The following is a 21,346-nucleotide window of genomic DNA, read 5'->3' on the forward strand; positions in this document are numbered from 1 at the left end:
GGACAATGTAGCACTTTAAAGACTAACAAGATGGTTTATTAGATGATGAGCTTTCGTGGGCCAGACCCACTTCCTCAGATCTGAGGAAGTGGGTCTGTCCCACGAAAGCTCATCATCTAATAAACCATCTTGTTAGTCTTTAAAGTGCTACATTGTCCTGCATTTTGCTTCAGCTACCCCAGACTAACACGGCTACATCTCTATTACAGTTTGAACTAGTATATCCAAACCTCTCTAAGGATGTGGCTTCAAAAAGCCAATAACAGAAGAAGTACATTAGCATCTCCATCAGAGAAGATACAAAGCCACAGTAGCACCTACACAACTGCATTTTAATACAATGTACTGAAAGGCATTAATCTTAACTCAGTAGAGTTTAATTTAATTCAATAGAGGTTACGTTAATGCTATAAGATTTGTTGAAGATATTACAGGACATTATCTCTCTAATACACAACTCATAATCCATTTTCTGGCATTAAGATGGCAGAATTTGTTTGTTTTATAGGTAAAATCTATAGTGTATTATACCACCGAGGGATATTTTTTGGCAGGTGTCTGTTTTCAATTTTGCAAATTGAATATTCTAAGAAGCCAAAGACTGAAAAATAAAAAAGCCGTAGTTGATGATATGCTCAGCAGGAGAGATGGAATTATGATTTTTTTGCACAGCCCCATACTGTGTAAAAAAACCTAATCACCATTTACCTTAATCCCATAGACAGGATGCCTGGTACATCAAGGTTACACGATAGAAATGAAGACTAGAACACCACATGGGGTAGGAGTAAGTGAGTAGTGATCTTTTACTAGAAAAACTATTTCAAAACAACTGTGGATGCAACAAAGATTGTGCAATGGAAAAACAATTAATACAGAAATAAAGGGATTTTAAGCCATATTATACTGGCTTGGTTATTGATCCACAGTTCCAGAATGCACCTGTATCTGATTTACATCTAAATATTCTGTAATAAACAAACATTTGTCACAATTAGCCATTATATCTGATGGCTCCTATTTTTCTGTTATAATAATGTTTGCTTATGATCTATTCAGCTGCATGGCTTTTATTATTTCTACATAGGAAACATCATTTAAAAATAAAAACTTCAATGTGACACCATAAAAGTCTTATTAGCAACTAAACATGCTATGAGCGTGTGCATGCAACTTCTTGGCATATGTGATGTAAGCATTACAGACAGATGGAAACATTCAGTGGTGCTGAATAGGAAAAAAAATCCTTTCTGCTATAAATTGACAGCATTTCATGCACTCTAATTTAATGAAATTCCATCTCCCAGCACTGTGAATGTTGAGGAGAAAAAGCCACAGGTCCCATTTTTACAGAGGGACACCAGAATAATGTTAGAGAAGGACAAAATGCAGTTGTGGGAAGTTGGTCTGTGTGCAATGTGCAGATTATCTATTTGTTAAATGACCGTAGCACCCTTGAAGAACCAACCTCTCCATCTGCTTTGCAGATTTCCTAAGTTGTGTAAGTTGCACTCAGCCTTTCCTTCACTCTCACTTTCTGTCCCAGCTTTTCCTTCACTCTTCCTTTCTGCTCCAGTGGCTGTGGAGACAAACTCTGTTATAAACTGCAGTGCCTGAGGAACATAGAGCCCTGGAGTAGCCCCTCCCAATCCTTGTCTGAGCCGAGGACCAGCTGTGTAGCTGGCAGGTTTCCCTCAGCCTATCCAAACTCAGTTTATCTTGCGGCTGCTGCTGCTTCCACTCTGGTGTCCTGTCCTGAGCAGACAAGGAGGCTTGGTGCAAACACACACACACTGAAGAGAGTTGTCTGTTGCTTTGGAAGTTTTATTTCACATTCTCCCTCCTCCCACTCTCTTCCTTCTATGATTTCAGTACCAGAGAGCTGTATTATGTTCCTCACTGGAAGGGCCACTATGCTTCTGCTGTATCTCCTCACTGTGCAAGGTAAGGGGGCCCAAATATGGGGAGAAGCTGGGTGGAGGGAGAAGCACATTTAATCCCTGTTAATGTCTTTCATGCTTCTGTGGGCTGTTTGCTTGTAGAAGCCCTGAAGTGCCTGTAAAGATCCTGTTTGTGCAGCCTAAGTTTGGAAGATGTAAGTGAGGCAGCATCTTTCTGTGAGGGCTATTCTGTAACCTGTGGTCTCACGGCAAAAGAGGCATATTGAATGCAACAGGTTCCATCAGCTGCGGTTCCTCCTTGTGCTCCCATGAGTAAATGAGTCTGAGCCTGCTTGTCCAAGCTGCAGAGGAGCATGTGGTTTCCCCTGTAATTCTGTTATTCTGGGTGCAATGCAATGCTCTCTGTGTGAACAGAGCTTTCTTTGTCCCTACAGTTTGGCTGTTTGCTGGAGCTGTCAAGCTCTCTGCCGGGTCTTGTGCCTTTGAAGACAGCACTTGTGGCTATGAGTCAGACTATACATTTTTGCCATGGATTTTAAATGAAGAAGGTAAGGCTGGCTTTGGGGGATGTACAGGGACATGCTATGCTTAAAAATGAACTAAATAAATTTCTATACTGAGGTTACAATAAACTGTAAAAGTGTCAAGGATGCAAGAATTTTAAATATCCAATATACTTTTCATAGTTGATGCTATTTGACTTTTACGTGAAAACAGCTGAAGTTGGTTCATTTTTGTTTCACTGGTTCTCAGGTCTTGTCATGTTTAGTTTACAGGCACTACAGAGAGATGTTAATTTGTTTAAAAATACCTGTTTCCACGGGAATCTTACAAAATCATGGTAACTTTCTATTGCTTTAACTTTCTATTGAGAAACTCATTTTTACAAAATCAGGGTTTCAGATGAAATTTAGCTTACCTCCATAAAGTTGTAGGTCTACCTACTTTCTTTCTCTACCTTTATATATGAAAGATTGTGCCTTAAATTTCTCTGTAATAATGCTGTTTATATTAAACATGCTGTGTTGCATCCCAGAAGTGGCTGCATTTCTATGGCAGGAGAAGTGATATCTATATATGTTCTCTTTACAATACATATCTCATAGGGTTGTTTTGAGGTGTATCTAGTAATGTTTGTTAAATGTTTTGAGATCCCTGTATGAAAAGTAATATATGATTGCAAAGTATTGGTGGTGTTTCAAAATTCTTTTTAGTCCAGTTTGTGGTACCTTACAATTTAATAGAAAAAATGTTGAGTCAATATTTTTGACATGGTATAATTAAACTATATTGGGAAAGTATGTGATAGTCTAAGTTCCCATGGATTTCATAGACAGTTTTGCTAGAGTAATGATTACAGAATTTGTCGTGCTCTATATATTAAACACAACTGAGAAGTGAAAATATTTACATTGGGTTATGGTAGTGTGTACCATGCCATACATAGTATTAAATTTGGCTTCACATAATAAAAGGGAGCCCTATTAGGATTTATGTATGATAAAGTGGTGAACATAGATACCTATAGATTAATCCTGTCATTTGTGCTTCTTTAAGCCTTCCTACTACTAAAAGATTTACTCTTTCAGTTCCAAATTGCCCTTTATTTAAAATGACAGCACAAAACAATGGGAACCCCATCCATTTTTGGAAGCAGTGTTAGTGGTCTCTGTGTAATTGAGTAGCACCTAACCTTATTAAATTGGCTGTTTTAGAAACAGCACTTCCTCTGTGTGAAGGAGAGGAAGCCCTGTTTAAGTGGTATAGAGTAAGGGTATGTCTACACTACAGTGTTATTTCGAAATATCTTATTTCGAAATAACGCGTCTACACACAAAATGCATTTCGAAATAGCATTTTGCTATTTCGAAATAGCACGTCCACACTGAGTGGACTCTGAATTGCATTTAAGGCTGGCTGGAACCAGTTCTGGCAGGGCACCAGGTCAAGACTTACTGAGGCTGTCATAGGTCTGTGCTTAAAGGGATGCCACTGGACAGCCAGTTCTCAGGTTTCACTGCTTGCTTGTTTACCTCGATGAGGGACAGCAAAGCATTTTGTCTCTGCGAGCTCTGGTTGCCCTCACTCGGGACACCACAGAACTCTGCAGCATGGAGCCAGGGCACTCTGGTGCTTCTCTTGGACGTGTTGATGTGAGCCTGGCTGTGCTTTCTGCAGGCTGCCATCCGGGAGGTCCATCGGGGGGGATGTCAGTATTCAGGAGGCCCTGTGGGAGAGCTTCCACCCTGAGGACCACTAAGAGCCTCCCTGGTCTGCCCCACTGGGGGCTTGTGCCTCATTCCTCCCTCATGTCCTTCCACTTACCCCATCCCTAACCCTCCTTCCTGATGTCAAATAAAATATACGTATTTTCATGAACACAAACTCTCTTTATTTAACAAAACTGGGGCGGGGAGGGAATGAAACTCTGGTGAGACTGGGAAAGGAGGCGGGAGAGGGGAGAGGAGAGACGCGTTCCTCTGTCTAGTGTGGAGATCATGGACATTGGGGGCATCCCCCCCCAACCTGAATAAGATCCATGATCTCCACCCTGGACCAGGAAGGCACCCTCCTTCTCTGGGCCCTGTCAGGCTCCTGGGAGCTGGCAGACTGCTCCTGGGGAGCAGTGGAGGGCTGGCTGCCAGTGGCTTGCTGGCTCATGTTTTGGGGCCACTGGGTCAGGGCCAGTGACTGCTGGCTCTGGGCTGGCAGGCTTGGAGCTGGCACAGGCACTGTGGCCAGAGTCAACCCCTTTATGGGCTCTGGGGAGGGGGGAGGAAGAGGAGTGTTCTTGGTTGAGGCTGGAGTGGCCACCAGGGCACCCTGGGAAGGCTGGAGGCCTCTTATTTTGATATAAGTGTTTACACAGCACTTATTTCGAAATAGCTATTTCGAATTTGGCGTTCTTCCTCATAGACTGAGGTTTACCAAATTCAAAATAAGTACTCCGCTATTTTGAATTAATTAAATTTCAAAGTACTAGTGTAGATGCTAGTAAAGTTATTTTGAAAAAACGGCTGTTATTTAGAAATAACTTTGATGTGTAGATATACCCTAAGAGATGTAGACTAAGTTACTTGTTATGGTGCTTTAAAATAAACCAACTTGGAGCATGAATAACACAGTGTCCTGCCCATGGAACACTAGTTTGGTTGGTTGCTACACTCTCTATTTTGTCAGGATGTTCCAGTTACAGCTAAGCTTCTGTCTCTGGAAATTGGCGTTTTTATTAAGGACTGTATAACTGTGTTGTAAAGTTCACTCTAGGAAGACAGTTGGAGTAGTAATAGTTACGATTCTGTCAATAGTTCTGTTATAAACCTGTTTTCCAGGAGTTAGTTACTAAGTGGTAGCAAATCATTCCAGGCTGACATTTGGCATACATGGTATTAACTTGTCTGAAATTTATTTAATATTGTAATCAAAACTAGTTTAAAACGTTTCATCCAACTTTTGCTTTCAGGTGTCTCAGATACTGTTTTGCTCTATAATATATTACTGGGGGCTGGTATTTGCAGGGATGTCTGTCTCTAATCAGTGTGTGCATAAATTTGTATTTCTACTGGGATAACAGAAGAAGTAAAGGATGGGAATGGCAACTTTAACAGTGATTTACCTCAGTTATTTTCAGTTGCTTTAAAATCTTTTATTGTTTTAAAGTAGTGTTCATTATTTGAAGTATATAGCCTTATAGGGAGTCCTTGACTTGTTTAAAATCTTTCAGTTCGTCCATCCTATAAATCTCTGATTGTGGTACCATGCCAAGCAGCTGAGGTGATATGTGCATAGTTAAATCCTGCTGAGAAATTTCCACTCCATACATGAAAATCTTTTGCCCAGTTGCCAAGGAAGTCAATGTGTACTTAAGGATATAAGGGGCCAAATTTTGCTCTGGCTTATTATCTGTGTATTCCTAGTTATATCAGTGGGGATGCCTGTCCTTTTCAGTGGTTAGGGCTTCTCTGTTATCTAAGAGTTCAGGGAGTGGGGAGTGTCAGTTTTATTCAAATAGATAAGCATCCTATTCAGATAGTTGGAACAGATATTGAGTGTCTTACAATTTTAATAATTTAGATAATTCTAAATAACTTTTTACCCAATCTTTTGACAAGGGTACTTGACTGGTGCTACAGTCTCAATTTTAGCAAAAGTCTCACTGGAAAAATCAAACAGTATTCAGTATTAAAATCAATAGGACTTCTGCATGAGAAAAGACTGTAAACTTGGGCTTTAAGGCCCCAGTCCTAAATTGGATCAATAGGATGGATTCTTGTGCCCAATTGAACCTGTATGAACTTTAGTGGTACTTTGAGTGGGACTAAGGTTCTGCACGGGTGGATCTAAGTAGAGGATTATAGACAACAAAGTACCCTGTCTGTCTGGGGAGGTCATTTTATTACTAAAATTTTACATTTTAAAATATAAATGCCACAAACTCTTTTCGTGTTTTTCTAAAAAGCACTGGGTAAAAATAATATTAAAAACTAAAACTGGGTCAAGTTATTACAAACCCTCTTTTAAAAAAATGTCCACCTAGAACAGAGGAGACTGTACAATGCCCAGTAATATGTCATCCCTACAGAACTGAGTCACGGCTAAGTAAATACATTCTACTTCCAGCAGCACATTGCCCCATGTTCTAGTTCAGTTTGCAATGTAATGTGTATGATTAATGGAAGATTCCAGTGTGTGCTTAATGCCCTTAGTGAAAAATGTTTCCACATTGTTAGCTATGTGAAAAAGAAAATAATTGCAAATTTGTTGCGTGGCAAAGAGACTGCATTACACAATCCTTGTTTTCAAATGTGAACTGTTGATGAAGAGATTAGCTAATGCCTGTACAGTGCTTTGAAGATGTAATAATGAGCCATGTGAGTTGAATATTAAATATGGTTATTCAATTGTATGCATCAGCCAACATGCTAGTGACCTTGAGTATCTTTAGAAAGGTCTGCAAGGGATCTACTTCCATTTTACCATAAATATCCTTGAATGCACTGTGTGTCTGAGGAGGAATTTATATATAAAACTCCTTCTCGGGAGTATGAGGCAAATACCATTCTCCCGTGTCAAGCAAGACCTATTACTTTAAAAAAAAAAAGACAGAAGGCACGTCCATATTCACCATTAAAAGTGATATTTACTCAAACAGTTGGAATTCACTATTGCAATAATATTTGTCACTAATCACATTCTGGGGTGAAATTCAGCCCAGGTTTTTGTTCAGATACTTTGTGGCCACTAATTTGCAGAACCCTGAAGGCTAACTCTGATCAAGGCTGTAATTCCATGCTGAGTTTCTGATAATATGAGTTTACCATCAAAACTTGGTTTTTATGGTTTATAAGGTTAGCAGAGTAATGAAATCAGACTTCCCTACCAATAAGGGACACTGCTACCTATATTACAAACCATTAATGTTGAGGGTTTTTTTTGGATTTTACAAGTAACTTACGCTTGCACATAACTTTTTGGCAGAAGAGGAAGCTTATTAAAGAAAATACTTTATCTGAAATGCAATGCTTTTTTGTTAAGCAGAAGATAATTTTATCTCCTCTATTACTATGCAGAATCCTCTATGACTCAACATCATGGGCCCATGCTGTGTGTGCTGTAGTTATATTGATTGCGGCTATGTCTAAACTATGGGTTTTCTCCGCAAAAAATATGCTAATGAGGGACTCATTTGCGTGAGTCGTGATCTCATTTGCATATTTTCTATCGATTTATTTTTGCGCTAGGGGTTTTTGCGCAAAAACAAATAGTGTGGGCATTTTCTTTTTGCGCTTGTTGGAAAAGCGGTTTTTGCTCAAAAAAACCCCGTCCACACTACTTTTTTGCCCGCAAAAACCCTTTGCACAAAAATGACTTGCACATATTATGCAAATGAGGCACAGTGATGTGCTAATCTATGCCTCATTTGCATACGCACTGCCGGCAAAACTGACAGGGTAGGTGAAGCCATTAGGCAGGTTCAGGGAGTCTCCCTGTCCATGGCCAGACAGCAATTGTGGTTGCAATGGTAGAGACAGGGATATAGGTCCACCTAGAATGCAAGAAGGGAACAGTCCCTGCAATCTGAAGAGTTCAAGGCCTGCATTTGTAGCAGCTTTGCATAAATGGTGCAATGGGATAATCTGGCCCCAAGAACAGCATGTTCATAGCAAAATTACAAGTAATAATTTCCTTAGATTCAAGAATCAGGCTTCATCCTTGCTGTGCCTGTGAACCACCAATTTGTTGATACTTTTGTCAAGAATAGAACTAGTTCAATTCAGCACATCAATTCAGCTGCCTGTTACTGTTTTTGAGTGTTCAATTTGTTTGCTTCCATGAGTGTGTTTTTTTTTCCTGATCTCCCTTCAAGTCAGGAGGAAAGAACTCAAGACAGCTGAAAAGCATCCACATTTGAGCCACCAAGTCCTGGACTGTGGTGTGTCTGACGTATTGGTGTGGGCTTGTTTTAATCACCATTGTGTTAATCACTGCAGTGTTCTGAGACAATGAGAATATTGTTTCCATCATCAGCAAAATACTCTTAAAGGCAGACCAGTATTCTGGTTGCATGCTTTGTTAAATGTGTGCACGCATTGGTATTTTTTGTGGATTTAGTGGTATTTTGCAGCAATTTTACAGATCATGCCTGATGAAAGGTCCTCATTTTCACTTAGCTGTGTAACACCGGCTAATAGACTTTTAATTAGTACATTCCCATAATGAATTGAGTGGAGTTGAACTGCTAGAGCTATGTGAATGGTGCTTGCTGTATTCTGTGGAATCTGGCATATGTATGGTCAATGATAACTTCAAGTACACAGAACAACTCTATGTTGTTTTTCTGCTTTGTTGCTATAGAACCAGAAAAGTAATTTTTGGACATAAAGGCAGGATTGTTTTTAGCTGATGAGAGTTCCAGAAAAACACCCCCCAAAATAACCAAATCACACAACAACAGACTCCCTTGAAAAGGGAAACTCCAGTCAGAATGGATATTAAGTACATAATGAATTACAAAGTGTACATAAATTTTCCTATTTTGATCCCCTTGCTATGACTTGACTTACATCAGTCCAGACTCAGTTTCTGTAGTACATTCCAAATGGGTGATCATCAGATGACAGCATTGGAACATTAGATTAATTAATAAATCAACATGCCTGGCAGATATGTCTGAAAGAGATCATAGTTGTTTCGGAGAGCTGAAGTTGCTGTTGTCTTTTGGGACCTAAATAATAACCATTGAAAATAACTTTACTTTGAAAAACAAACATTTAAAGATGAGAGTAAACTTTCTGAGAACCAGACTAGCAAGCACAAAGCTGTGGGCCAGATAGTACACACCAACGTGAGGAACCTGACAGATGAAATTCAGTGTTGATAAATGCAAAGTAATACACATTGGAAAATATAATCGTAACATTTACAGAATGATGGTCTCTAAATTAGCTGTTGCCACTCAAAAAATAGATTTTAGAGTCATTGTGGACAGTTCCCTTAACACATCTGCCCCTGTGCAGTAACAGTAAAAAAAGCTAATGGAAAGTTAGGAACCATTCGGAAGGGGATAGATAATAAGAAAGAAACTACAGGCAGTCCCCGGGTTACGTACAAGATAGGGACTGTAGGTTTGTTCTTAAGTTAAATCTGTATGTAAGTCGGAACTGGCGTCCAGATTCAGCTGCTGCTGAAACTGACCGCCAGTTCTGACTTACATACAGATTCAACTTAAGAACCCCAAGCGTCCCCAGGTCAGCTGCTGCTGAAACTGATCAGCGGCTGATTCCAGGAAGCCTGGGGCAGAGCAACTCTGCCTCGGGCTTCCTGTAGTCAGCGCTGGTCAGTTTCAGCAGCGGCTGACTTGGGGACGCCTGGGGCAGAGCAGCTGGGGTGCTGCTGGGTTGCTCCAGTAGCACCCCTCCTCAGCGCTACTGGACCAATCCAGCAGCACCCCAGCTGCTCTGCCCCAGGCGTCCTGATTCAGCCACTGCTGAAACTGACCAGCAGCGGCTGAATCAGGACCTGGGGCAGAGCAGCTGGGGTGCTGCCGGGTTGGTCCAGTAGTGCCCAGAGCGGCGCTGCAGGACCAATCGGCAGCGCCCCAGCTGCTCTGCCCCAGGGTCCACAACAAAAGCCTGGTCTGCTGGGGGGGGGGCACACTAGCTGCGCCCCTCCCCCCAGCAGACCAGAGACACGGGGAGCAGAGCCGCAGCGGCAGCGGAGTGCCACGCCTCTGAGGCTTTGCTCTGGCAAAGTCTCAGAGGCGCGGGACCCCGCCGCGGCTGCGGCTTCAGTCCCGGTGCCCCTGGTCTGCTGGGGACCGTCTCCAGCAGACCAGGGGCACCGGGACTGAGGCCGCAGCAGCGGCGGTTTCACGCGCTTCTGAGGCTTTCAGAGTAAAGCCTCAGAAGCGCGGGACCCTGCCGCTGCTGCGGCTTCGCTCCCGGTGCCTGTGGTCTGCTGGGGACCGTCTCCAGCAGACCAGGGGCACCGGGACTGAAGCCGCAGCAGCGGCAGGTTCATGCGCTTCTGAGGCTTTCAGAGCAAAGCCTCAGAAGCGCGGGAACCCGCCGCTGCTGCGGCTTCAGTCCCGGTGCCCCTGGTCTGCTGGAGACGGTCTCCAGCAGACCAGGGGCACCAGGAGCAGCTTACGAACGGGGCTTTCTCACCCCGGAGCTCGCAGGTAGCAATCCGCCACCTCGACCTCCGGGGCGAGAAAGCCCCATTCGTAAGTGCGGATCCGATGTAAGTCAGATCCGCGTAAGTCAGAGACTGCCTGTACTATAATGCCATGATATAAATCCATGGCATGCCCACTTCTAGAATACTGTGTGTCTGCATCTCAAAAAAGATACAGAGAAGGGCAACAAAAATGTTTAGGAATATAGAACAGCCTCTGTGTGAAGAGTGATTTAAAAAGACTGAGGCTACGTCTACACTGCAGGCTTCTTGCACAAGAACTGTTTTGCGCAAGAGTTCTTGCGCAAAAGGTCTTGCACAAGAGCACATCCACACTGCCATGTGCTTTTGCGCAAGAGTGTCCATGGCAGTGTGGACACACTTGTGCAAGAAAGCACTGATGGCCATCCACACTGCCTTCTTGTGCAAGAGCTCTTGCGCGAGAGGGCTTATTCGCCATGAGGAGAGGAATAATTGTTGCGCAAGAAGCCCTCTCTTCTGATGCTTTACTGTAAATTTACTTGCGCAAGAACACGCGCACAGTGTAGACGCTCCTCAAGTTTTTGTGCAAGAACGGCCATTTTTGCACAGAAAGCCTGCAGTGTACACATAGCCTGGGGTTTTTCTGCTTAGAAAAGAGATGACCAAGAAGGGGATATGATAAAGATCTGTAAAATCATGACTGGTGTGGAGACAATGAATAAGGAAATATTATTTATGCTTTGACATAACACACGAACCAGGGTCACCCCATGAAATTTAATAGCACGTTTTAAAACAAACAAAAAGCATTTCTTCACACAATGCAGAGTCAACCTGTGGAACATTCTTGCCAGAGGCTGTTGTGAAGGCCAAAACTATAATAGGGTTTTTAAAAAGTACTAGATAAGTTCACAAGAGATAATTCCATCAGTGGCTAGTAGCCAACATGGTCAGCGATGCAACCCCATGTTACAAGTGTCCCTAGTCTCTGTTTACCAGAAACTGAGAGTGGACAACAGGGGAACGATCATTCAATGTGGTCTTTCCCAATGAAGCATTTGTCACTGGCCACTGTCAGAAGATAGGATACTAGGCTATATGGACCATTGATTTGAGCTAATATCATCATTCTTATGTTCATATGTAGCATCTTGTCTAAACTTGACCTGCATACTGTTTGAATAGCCCATTTTCACAACTTCATAAATTCAGGCCTATTTGTTTTGATTTGAATTCCCCCACCTGGGTCACCACAACATCTTCAGCTGTTTTGCTACCCCCTATGTTACGTCTAATTGTCCAAAACTATTTTTACTCCTGGGCCCTCTGCACACAAGTCTCCCAGCTTCCACTGCTTACTGGATACCAGACCACTGCAGATGGAGGGCATCTCTGGGTACAGGTTAACCGGTACCTTGTAAGCATCATCCAAGGGTGATGCTTACTGAGTAAGTAGTTAACTGGTTACCTGATCACATCTCTAATATATGCATACTCTTGCTGAGTTGCAGCTCTGTTAGCACAGTGTTAATTTTAGCTGTCAGCTGTGAATTTCTGGGACAGTTTCTTATCATGTATGCAACCATCTCGTTAAAAAATTCTATAATCCTTCCCAGAGAATAAAGGCTTAATCCAAGATGAAAGCAACCAAGTTTGTAAGAGTTGCAACACAGTCACCTCTGGCTTGGTTGAAAAATGAAACAGTTGCTTGCTTTCTGGCAGAAAGAGTTGCATTTGGACTACTTGACTGTAGCTGAGAAGCCCAGGCCCAATCTCTGTATTTGCCAATCACCACACAACTCTGAACAGAACATTAGCAGAAAAAAAATGACATTCAAGTTGAGGTCCGTCCTCATATGTGCTCAGCTATAAACTCCTTCCTGAGTCCACCTCTTTCTTTAGACATTTTTTGTGTGACTGACATCAGCTAGCCCCATCCCTTATGATTGCCAATTTGGCTTTAATTCCTCAGCTCAGCCTCTCTTCTCTCCCATCACGCTAGCACTGTAGTACAGGTTGGATTTACTTCCCTTGTCCAGCAACATCTGTGGTCCGGAATCCCCAGATGCTTCCAGGCTGGAGCATTCATGGGGAAAAGCTGGTGGCCCCACACTCAGCAACTCCTTCCCTATCCTCCCATAGCTTCCAGTGTGCTACAGATAGTTCATTTGTGACGCTAAAGCTCAGGGAAGCAAGGGGAGGAGCGGGGACGGAGGTGGTTGGGGGAAGAGACAGGGTGTCACTGGGGCTTGGTGATTCAAAGGGGCCCAGGGCTCCTGGCCACTTGTGTTGGCGTCTCTTTAAATTGCCACTGCAGTGCTGCATGGTGATGCACTCTGCGGGTATGTCTACACTACCACCCTAGTTCAAACTAGGGTGGTTAATGTAGGCAACCGGACTCTGTGTCCCACGGCTACACGTGGCATGAACTAGATATTTCGGACTAGGCTTCCTATTCTGAACTACCGTTACTCCTCGTGAAACGAGGAATAACGGTAGTTCGGAATAGGAAGCCTAGTCCTTACTACCTAGTCCGTGCCGTGGGGCACGGAGTCCGCACTAGCGGACATTTAAAAATGGCGGCACCCGGCGAGATGCAAATGAAGCCCGGGAAATTCAAATCCCGGGTTTCATTTGCAACTCCGGTTGCCTACATTACCACCCTAGTTCGAACTAGGGTGGTAGTGTAGACATACTCTCCATGACACTGAGGGCTGGGTAGGAATGTTAAGAAGCATGTAATTTGTTAATCATGTAGTCAACAAAAATTTTGTCGACTACATGATTAATCAATAGGGGTTAGCACTCAGTCCCGGCTCCTGCCAGGATGGGCAGCGGGTGAAAGCCCAGCTGGGGAAGGCAAGATACAGCCCCACTCCTTCTACCAGAGGCCTGCTCCTGGAACCAAATCCTGCCCACCCCCAGCTTGATCCTTCCTGCCCACGTAGAGAGCCAGTGCTACTGAGTTGCAGCCCTGGTTCCATCCCTCCCCGGCGGCCAGGGGAAGCTGAGCTGCCGGGTCGTGACTCCAGCCTTCTCCAGAAGCAAACCAGGCTGCTGTGCCATGACCCCAGCCATAGGTGGGCAGGCATATTGGCAGATTTGGGAAGGCTGAGCCTTTCCTTGCCTTCATTACCGACCTATTATGGTGCTAGGTCCTGGCAACTAACTTTGCTGCGGCTCTGCACTAGAAGCTCTTATATTTCAGAACTACAGTGGGAGCTGATGCTGGATCCCAGCATTAAGAGCCGGCGTATTGCGTGTCGTCGATAGGGTTAACCAATAAGTACCTGCTTATTGGACAGTCGTTTACTCGACTACATGATTACATCCCTGGGGCTGGCTGCTCCAGCCCCCCCCCTCCAACTGAGGTCCTGCCCCCTCCAGGAACATGGAGCCAGTCTTCCCCTACCCCTCCGTGTCTAGGAGCCCGACAAGGCTGTTGACTCTGCTGGCTGTTTAAAAATTTCTTATTTATTTAATATTCCTAAAGCATGTTCTAAAGTGCTTGAATTTAAGAAGAGCTCTGTGTAAGCTCAAAAGTTATCTCTTTCACCAATGGAAATTGGTCCAATTTACAGAGATTGCTTCACTCACCATGGCTCTCTTATGCTTTTTTTTGTAAACAAAGCAGCTAATATGGATTAATATAGCTGTATAGATTGATTTGGAGCACTCAGGTAATCGGACAGATTATCAGTGTTTACAATTAATAAGATAACATGAAGATGTATGCAGTGGTTCTTTAAATCTGTAGGAGGAAATTGGGCAAAAGTGGGCTGGGAAAAGGTACTACAAGCCAAAGCATTACAGTAAATGAGATAGGGAAGGAGGGGCTTAATGGATCAATAAAACTGATTTTCTTATTCTAATAAAGTTCCTTGTTCACTATTAGAACAAAGTAACTTCTGTGATTTTTTTTTTTATCATTGTTTCATGACACTGTACATCTTAATTCAAATGTCTTATGACTTCACCTTGCAAAATGCCCTCTTCTTAAACTTGTACAACTAAGACACAATTCCTCCTCTATCACATGGATTTATTTTTTGCACATTTTTTGGGTATATGGTAAAAGGTAAAGATATGTATGTATTGCTTTAAAAGAGTTGAGGAGTTATGTATATAGACCACAGGACTGAGAGAGAGGACTTCGTGAGTTCTAAATGCACTCCTAATTCCAGTGGAGATGAGTGGTTCCATGATCAGAAAACAATTTTAGCTCTGTTGCATTTTTTTTAAACAGAACAATAGCTATATAAGTTATGCAAAAACTGTGCTAAAATATTGTTGAAACTTTCTAGCATATTGGTTTTAAAATGTATAAAGATGCAAACACATTTGTTTTAAATAGTAGGAAATAGTTTGAATTTTCCCAAGAAATGAGAAATATTAATTAATCAAACAACTAGACTTTATAATTAGGGACTTTGGGATGTAGAACACTTTGGCATGTAGGGGTTAGATTCAGTAAAACTGGTGCTAGGAGGTCCTAACTCCACCATTTCATTAGGGCTCATTATACTCCCTAGGGATTCACATTCAAGGTATGTATACACTACAAAGTTAATTCGAACTAACAGACGTTAGTTCGAATTAACTTTGATAGGCGCTACGCATACAAACCGCTAGTTCGAACTTAATCCGAACTAGCGGAATGCTTAATTCGAACTAGGTAAACCTCATTCCACGAGGACTAACGCCTAGTTTGAATTAAGTAGTTCGAATTAAGGGCTGTGTAGCCACTTAATTCGAACTAGTGGGAGGCTAGCACTGCCCAGCTTGCCCTGGTGGCCACTCTGGCCAACACCAGAGAAACTCTTCTGCCCCCCTCCCGGCCCCGGAGTCCTTAAAGGGGCACGGGCTGGCTATAGTGTTTGTGCCAGTTGCAAGCCTGCCAGCACCCAGCCAGCAGACCCTGCACCTGGCACAAGATGAGCCAGCCACCTGCTGCCCTGTAGCCCTCCCCCTCTTCCCGGGACCAGGCTGGCAGCTCACAGGAGCCTGCCCGGGGCCGCAAGAGGCAGGCGCCCGCTTGGTCAAGTGCGGAGATCGTGGACCTCATCGAGGTTTGGGGGGAAGCCTCCAATGTCCACGATCTCCGCACTAGCTACAGGAACACGGCTGTCTACGGCCTCATGGCTGACAGCCTGGCCGCCAGAGGCCACCAGCGGACCCGGGAGCAGGTCCGCTACAAAATTAAGGACCTGCGGCAGGCCTACTCCCGGGCCTGCCAGACAGGGGCCGACCCGTAGGCATGCCCCCATTTTCAGGCCCTGGACCACATCCTGGGGGCTCACGCTGTCCCTACCCCCCGGGTGGTGATCGACCCCGGGGCAGAGAGCCCCGTCCCGGACATGGAGGAGGAGGAGCAGGAGGACGCTGAGAGCCAGGAGCCTGCCCAGGACCCCCGAGGAATCCCACAGACCACATCACCTGTGTCGTCTGAGACCGGGTAGGGCTCCACATGTGAGTACCATCATGTTCCCCTTATGTGTACGGGGGGGTGGAGGGAGAGGGAGCCCAGGGACCGTGCGCCTGGGCCTTGCCCACCATGGAGCAGCAGCTGGGTGTCATGCAGGGGCCTTGGTGTTGCAGTGGGGGGCTGGGTTTCACCCACCTTGTCCCCAGGGAGAATTGACCGCTGCTCTTGTTTCACCACAGCCGCAGCACCTGGGACTGCAGCACGCATCACCCTGCCTGCAAGAGCCATCCGCACTCGGGCCAGCAGGCATGCCAGGAATGAGGAGGAGTACCAGCGGCGGCACCTCCGGTTCCTGGAGCACCAGCTCCGCACCTAGGACCACTGGGTCCAGGAGGACCTTCCGCTGTGCCAGCGGAGCTTGGAGGTGCTGGAGGAGCAGGGCCGTGCCCTCAGAGGCCACCTCCAGACCCTGGTCGACTGGTTTCTGCCTCCTCCTGATCCGGCTCCTGCAGCTGCCCCAGCTCTCGCTCCTCCTCCCACCCCTGCTGCCCCTGCTCCCCCCCTGCTCCTGCTCCTCCTCCTGCCTCTGCTGCCCCTGCTCCCCCTCCCACTTCCTCCGCACCCCCCGTCCCTCCTGCCCCACCCTCCACACTCATTCCCCCCCCCGCCACCCTGAGGCCAGGCGGAGAGGCAGGGGGCTGACGTGCACCAGGTGGTGCCAGGCAGCCTCCAGCCATTGCTGGCAGGCTTGCAGCAGCGAGTCCACAAACTGCACCAGAAACTGCAGGGCGAGTTCTGGCTCCATGTTGCCACCTGCGGCGGCAGCCCCGAAGGGAAGCATCGACACAGATGGGCGCAGAGAAAAACGCTTTGCTGTTCCTCGGCGAGGTAGGCAAGCAAGCGGAAAAGCTGAGAACCGGCTGTCCAGGGGGGTCCCTTTAAGCACGAGCCTCAGATAGCCTCAGACAGCAGCCACACAAAGCAACTACTGACCTGATGCCCTGCCAGAACCAGTTTCAGCCGCCCTTAACTGCACCCCAGCGTCCAATCAGTGTGGACACGCTAGTTCGAATTAGCAAAACGCTAATTCGAACTAGTTTTTAAGTTGAGATGCACTAATTCGAATTATCTTAGTTCGAATTAACTAATTTGAACTAAGTTAGTTCGAATTAGCGCTGTAGTGTAGACATACCCTCAGAGAGAAAGTAGATTGCTCAGGGACTTTCCTTAGTTTTTGGCTTGATTTTTGTAGTGTAACCCTTAAGTTGCACCAGACTTTCATCATAGCTGTGTTGATAAGATCTTTAGAAAGGAGTTGCTGAATTAGTGCACTTCTTGGCTACCCTAACAAGCATCACACACTTTGGGGATTTTGCTTATCCTCTTTAAAAGCCATGTTAGATTAGGGGAGGTTGCATTGCTGCAGCTTAATTCCCGTGTACCATTTCCAATTCTTTGGGTCTCCACTGTGTAAATCTTGGAGTGAATCTTTGCCAGGATTTCTGGGGAACAAATAAGTGCTCATCGCTTTGACAGTAATTAGTAATACACATTATTATCGCTGTTATTTAATCAGACTTTATTTTCTATCATTATGAATCATAGAAACTGATTTGTAAGCTTAGCGGTACTAACTGAAAGTGGCTTATTATTCTGAGAAGGGCCACTGTCAACTTAAAATCTTGACAGATTCCAAAATAAGTTAAAAGTAGTTCAACTCCTTTCCCTTGAGCCCTGCTGCCAATGTTTGTGGTTTTCCTGTCACATTTCACTTTTTATTTTAAATGGTTTTTTTCTCTCTTGACTGCTATGTGAAAGACCAACACAAGAAACAGTGGAAATTAACTAACTGGCTGACTTGTCAAAGCAAAGACAAAGTGCTGTCAAATGCTTCAAGTAAACAAACTGAAAAAATAAAGAAATGAGTATTTTCAGTCTCAGATATCTTAGGTATTGTAATAATAGTTTATAAAGATGTTTTAGACAGAAGTGTGATTGACTGTGACCCTTTAAATTCATGCTGTCATCTTTGGTTAGCCACATCAGTACAATCACAACATAGTTTATCATCTTTTTAGAACACTCAGTATTTTTTGTACCATCATCCTCTCTTGTTTTTATGGATATCAGTATTTTCTAGTCTAGTTGCTACCATCAGTTATTGTAGCATCTACCTAAGAATCACACTAAAGGATCTTGTAACTTTATAGCACCACTTTTCTCATCCACAACAATTCTTATATAGCATATAGTTATGTTCTCAACATATTTATTTTGGCAAACATAAATTGAGACTAAAGTGATCTGTTACTCTGGTGGGTAGATTAACCACATTAGCTCACTTTTAACATTGTTTTAAACCCGCGGTTCTCAGACTTTTTGGCCTGCGGCCCACCCCGCTCAATACAAACCTTTCCATGGACCACAAGACAATCACCCATGATGTCAAAGTGGGAGCAGGAGCAGGCTGTGGGAGGGGTCTGTCCAGAACATTGGGTGCATGAGCAGGCTGAGGGTGGGGATCTGGGTGGGAGGTAGGTTACATGAGCAGGGTGGGGGGGGGGGTGGTCTTGGCAGGAGGGTGTGTGTGTGAGGGTGATGGGAGTGTGAGGTCTGGGTATGAGGGGAATGGGGGGTGCTTACCTGGCTGAATGCCTCCTGCCATTCCTAGGCAGTGCCCCCCACTGTTCCCACTGGCTGTGAGTCTGGTGAATGGGAGCATTGGAGAATGCCTCCTGGTGAAGCTTGTCATTTCTCTAGATCTGTTGGCAATACTCCTCCTAATGCACCCTAATGTGCTGTTAGCCTTCTTCGCTACACTGTTGATTCATATCCAGCTTGATTCATATTCACTGTAATACTCTGATCCTTCTCTGCCAAACAGTTGCTTAGCCAGTCTGTCCCCAGCCTGTCACAGTGCTTAGGATTCTTCCATCCCAAGTGCCGGACTCTGCACTTGTCCTTGTTGAACCTCATTAGATTTCTTTTGGCCCAATCCTCCAATTTGTCTAGGTCACTATGGACCGAATCCCTACCCTCCAACATATATATCTCTCCCCATATCTTAGTGTCATCTGCAAACTTTCTGAGAGGGCAATCCATTCCCTCATCCAGGTCATTAATAAAGATGTTGAACAAAACTGGCCCTGGAACTGACCGTTGGGGCACTCCACTTGATACTGACTGCCAACCAGACCTTGAGCCGTTGATCACTACCCATTGGGCCCGACAATCTAGCCAGATTTCTATCCATCTGACAGTCCATTTATCCAATCCATACTTCCTTAACTTGCTGGCAAGAATATTGTGGGAGACTGTATCAAAAGCTTTGCTAAAGTCAAGGTATATCACATCCACTGACTTCCCCATGTCCACAGAGCCAGTTATCTCATCATAGAAGCTAATCGTATTGGTCAGGCATGATTTGTTCTTGGTGAATCCATGTTGACCACTCCTGGAATCCATTCCTGATCACTTTCCCCTCTTCCAAGTGCTGAACTGTCCTCCTTCCCTTTTTTTAAAGGTGGGCACTACATTTGCCTTTTTCCAGTTGTCTGGGTCCTCCCTCAATCTCCATGAGTTTTCAAAGGTAATGGCCCATGGCTCTGCAATGACATCTGCCAGCTCCCTCAGTACCCTCGGATGCATTAAATCTGGCCCCATGGATTTGTGTATGTCCAACTTTTAAAAATATTTTTTAACCTGTTCTTTCTCAACTAAGGTCTGTCTACCTCCTTCCATTACTTGCAGAGCTAAATTAGGTCAATGGCGCTGGTAAGTGTAGAAAAGGGCTTAGAGTCTGCCCAGAAGCTAATTCCATGTGAAGGTTGAGGGTGGGAGGTTGCCAGAATTGGTTCTATTATCAGCAGTGTGAGGGTATGTCTAGACTACATGGCTCTGTCGACGGAGCCATGTAGATGAGTTTACTAGACATAGGACAATGAAGCGGTGATTTAAATAATCGCCGCTTCATTTACATCAAAATGGCCACCACACTGTGCCGATCAGCTGTTTGGCGGCACTGTGGGGTAGTCTGGACGTACCACGGTCGACAAGGGAAGCCTTTGTCGACCGCTCCAGTATGCCTCATGAAATGAGGTTTACCGGAGCGGTCGACAAAGGCTTCCCTTGTCAACCGTGACGCATCTAGACTGCCCCGCTGTGCCGCCAAACAGCTGATCGGCACAGCGCAGCGGCCATTTTGATGTAAATGAAGCGGCGATTATTTAAATCGCCACTTCATTTTCCTATGTCTAGTAAACTCATCTACATGGCTCCGTCAACAGAGCCATGTAGTCTAGACATACCCTGAGAGAACAGCATACACAGAAACTGAGGACAGACAAAAACAGATAAGGCAGAGGCAAAAAGTAAGAAATCCAGGCAGTAGTCTATGAGCACAATGCACCAAGGGAAAAGCTAGAGAGAGCTTTTGTCTAAGGTCTTTTGGCTAAGAGGCTTGGGGCTAGAATGCTAAGAAACTGCTCTTCTTGTTCTTAGTTCTTCTTGCACTTAAAAAGCAGAACTTTGTAAATTCCATGTTAAAAAACAAACAAACAAAAACTAAGACATGTCAAAGAGAACTCCATTATATCAATTTCTATTTCCAACCAGAACATCCCAAGGACCCCTAGCTACTTCGGTCAGAAAAGGGTAGTATTACTTCTCTGTGTGGTGCCGTGCATTGCAAGAGATCTTGAGTCTTCCAGTAAGGTTTCTAGGCTCCACTACAAATGGGGAACAAAGGGGCAGTAGAGCCTTCACTTTTTGCCCATATTCATAAACCCTCTGGTACTCTTCTATGAAACATCCCCTATAGCTGGAGCTTCACACATTTTTGGAGGGAGTTTCTAGAAGGGCAGAGATGGAAAGTGTTAGACATGAAACAGGCGACCCAGGAGTGGATGGGATAAACGGAACCACTTTATTACCCATACATGTTAACCTTGGACCCCCAACTCATCAATCCAAGGGGCAACAATTTGGCACCAATTACACCCTTTCATCATTTTATTATGTTAATTCACACATCTATCACATCTAAAACCTTATTTAGTAATGTTAATTCCTACACAATGTATATTAATAAGCAGGTGATGAATATACTTATACCTACCCACTGTTTGTTGTTTACTGATTTTTAGTAGAATCAGCATTATATACGGTCTTAATCATCAGCTTATAGGGAGGGGGAAAGCGCTTTGACCCTGAAAATGTTTTTACAGAACAAGTGCGAATACAAAACAAGACACTGTTCAGTGCAACCATCTTCCCAAGGCTGCCAGGACAAAGGGGAAAAACATGTTTAAAGGGCAATGGCAATTTGGGCTAGACTCCTTAACCACCAATGTATAGCCATCCC

The 21,346-nt window shown here is 44.5% G+C and overlaps 1 protein-coding gene across 3 annotated transcripts in view; it reads left to right on the forward strand.

Moving 5' to 3' along the window:
- The first annotated feature begins 1,634 nt into the window (after positions 1-1,634).
- Positions 1,635-21,346, forward strand: part of MAMDC2 (MAM domain containing 2) — a 104,527-nt gene continuing 84,815 nt past the window's right edge. Inside the window, exons 1-2 of one of the 3 annotated variants that reach the window (XM_014581011.4) lie at positions 1,635-1,944; positions 2,336-2,449. In XM_014581011.4, coding sequence (XP_014436497.4) covers positions 1,863-1,944; positions 2,336-2,449 — 196 coding nt within the window. In that variant the 5' untranslated portion in view covers positions 1,635-1,862. The remainder of the gene's footprint in view (positions 1,945-2,335; positions 2,450-21,346) is intronic. The other 2 variants (XM_089779233.1, XM_089779232.1) reach the window with 2 other exon arrangements.

This window comes from Pelodiscus sinensis, chromosome 6 (genome assembly GCF_052426305.1).
Source record: "Pelodiscus sinensis isolate ZL-2025 chromosome 6, ASM5242630v1, whole genome shotgun sequence".
NCBI lineage: Eukaryota > Metazoa > Chordata > Testudines > Trionychidae > Pelodiscus > Pelodiscus sinensis.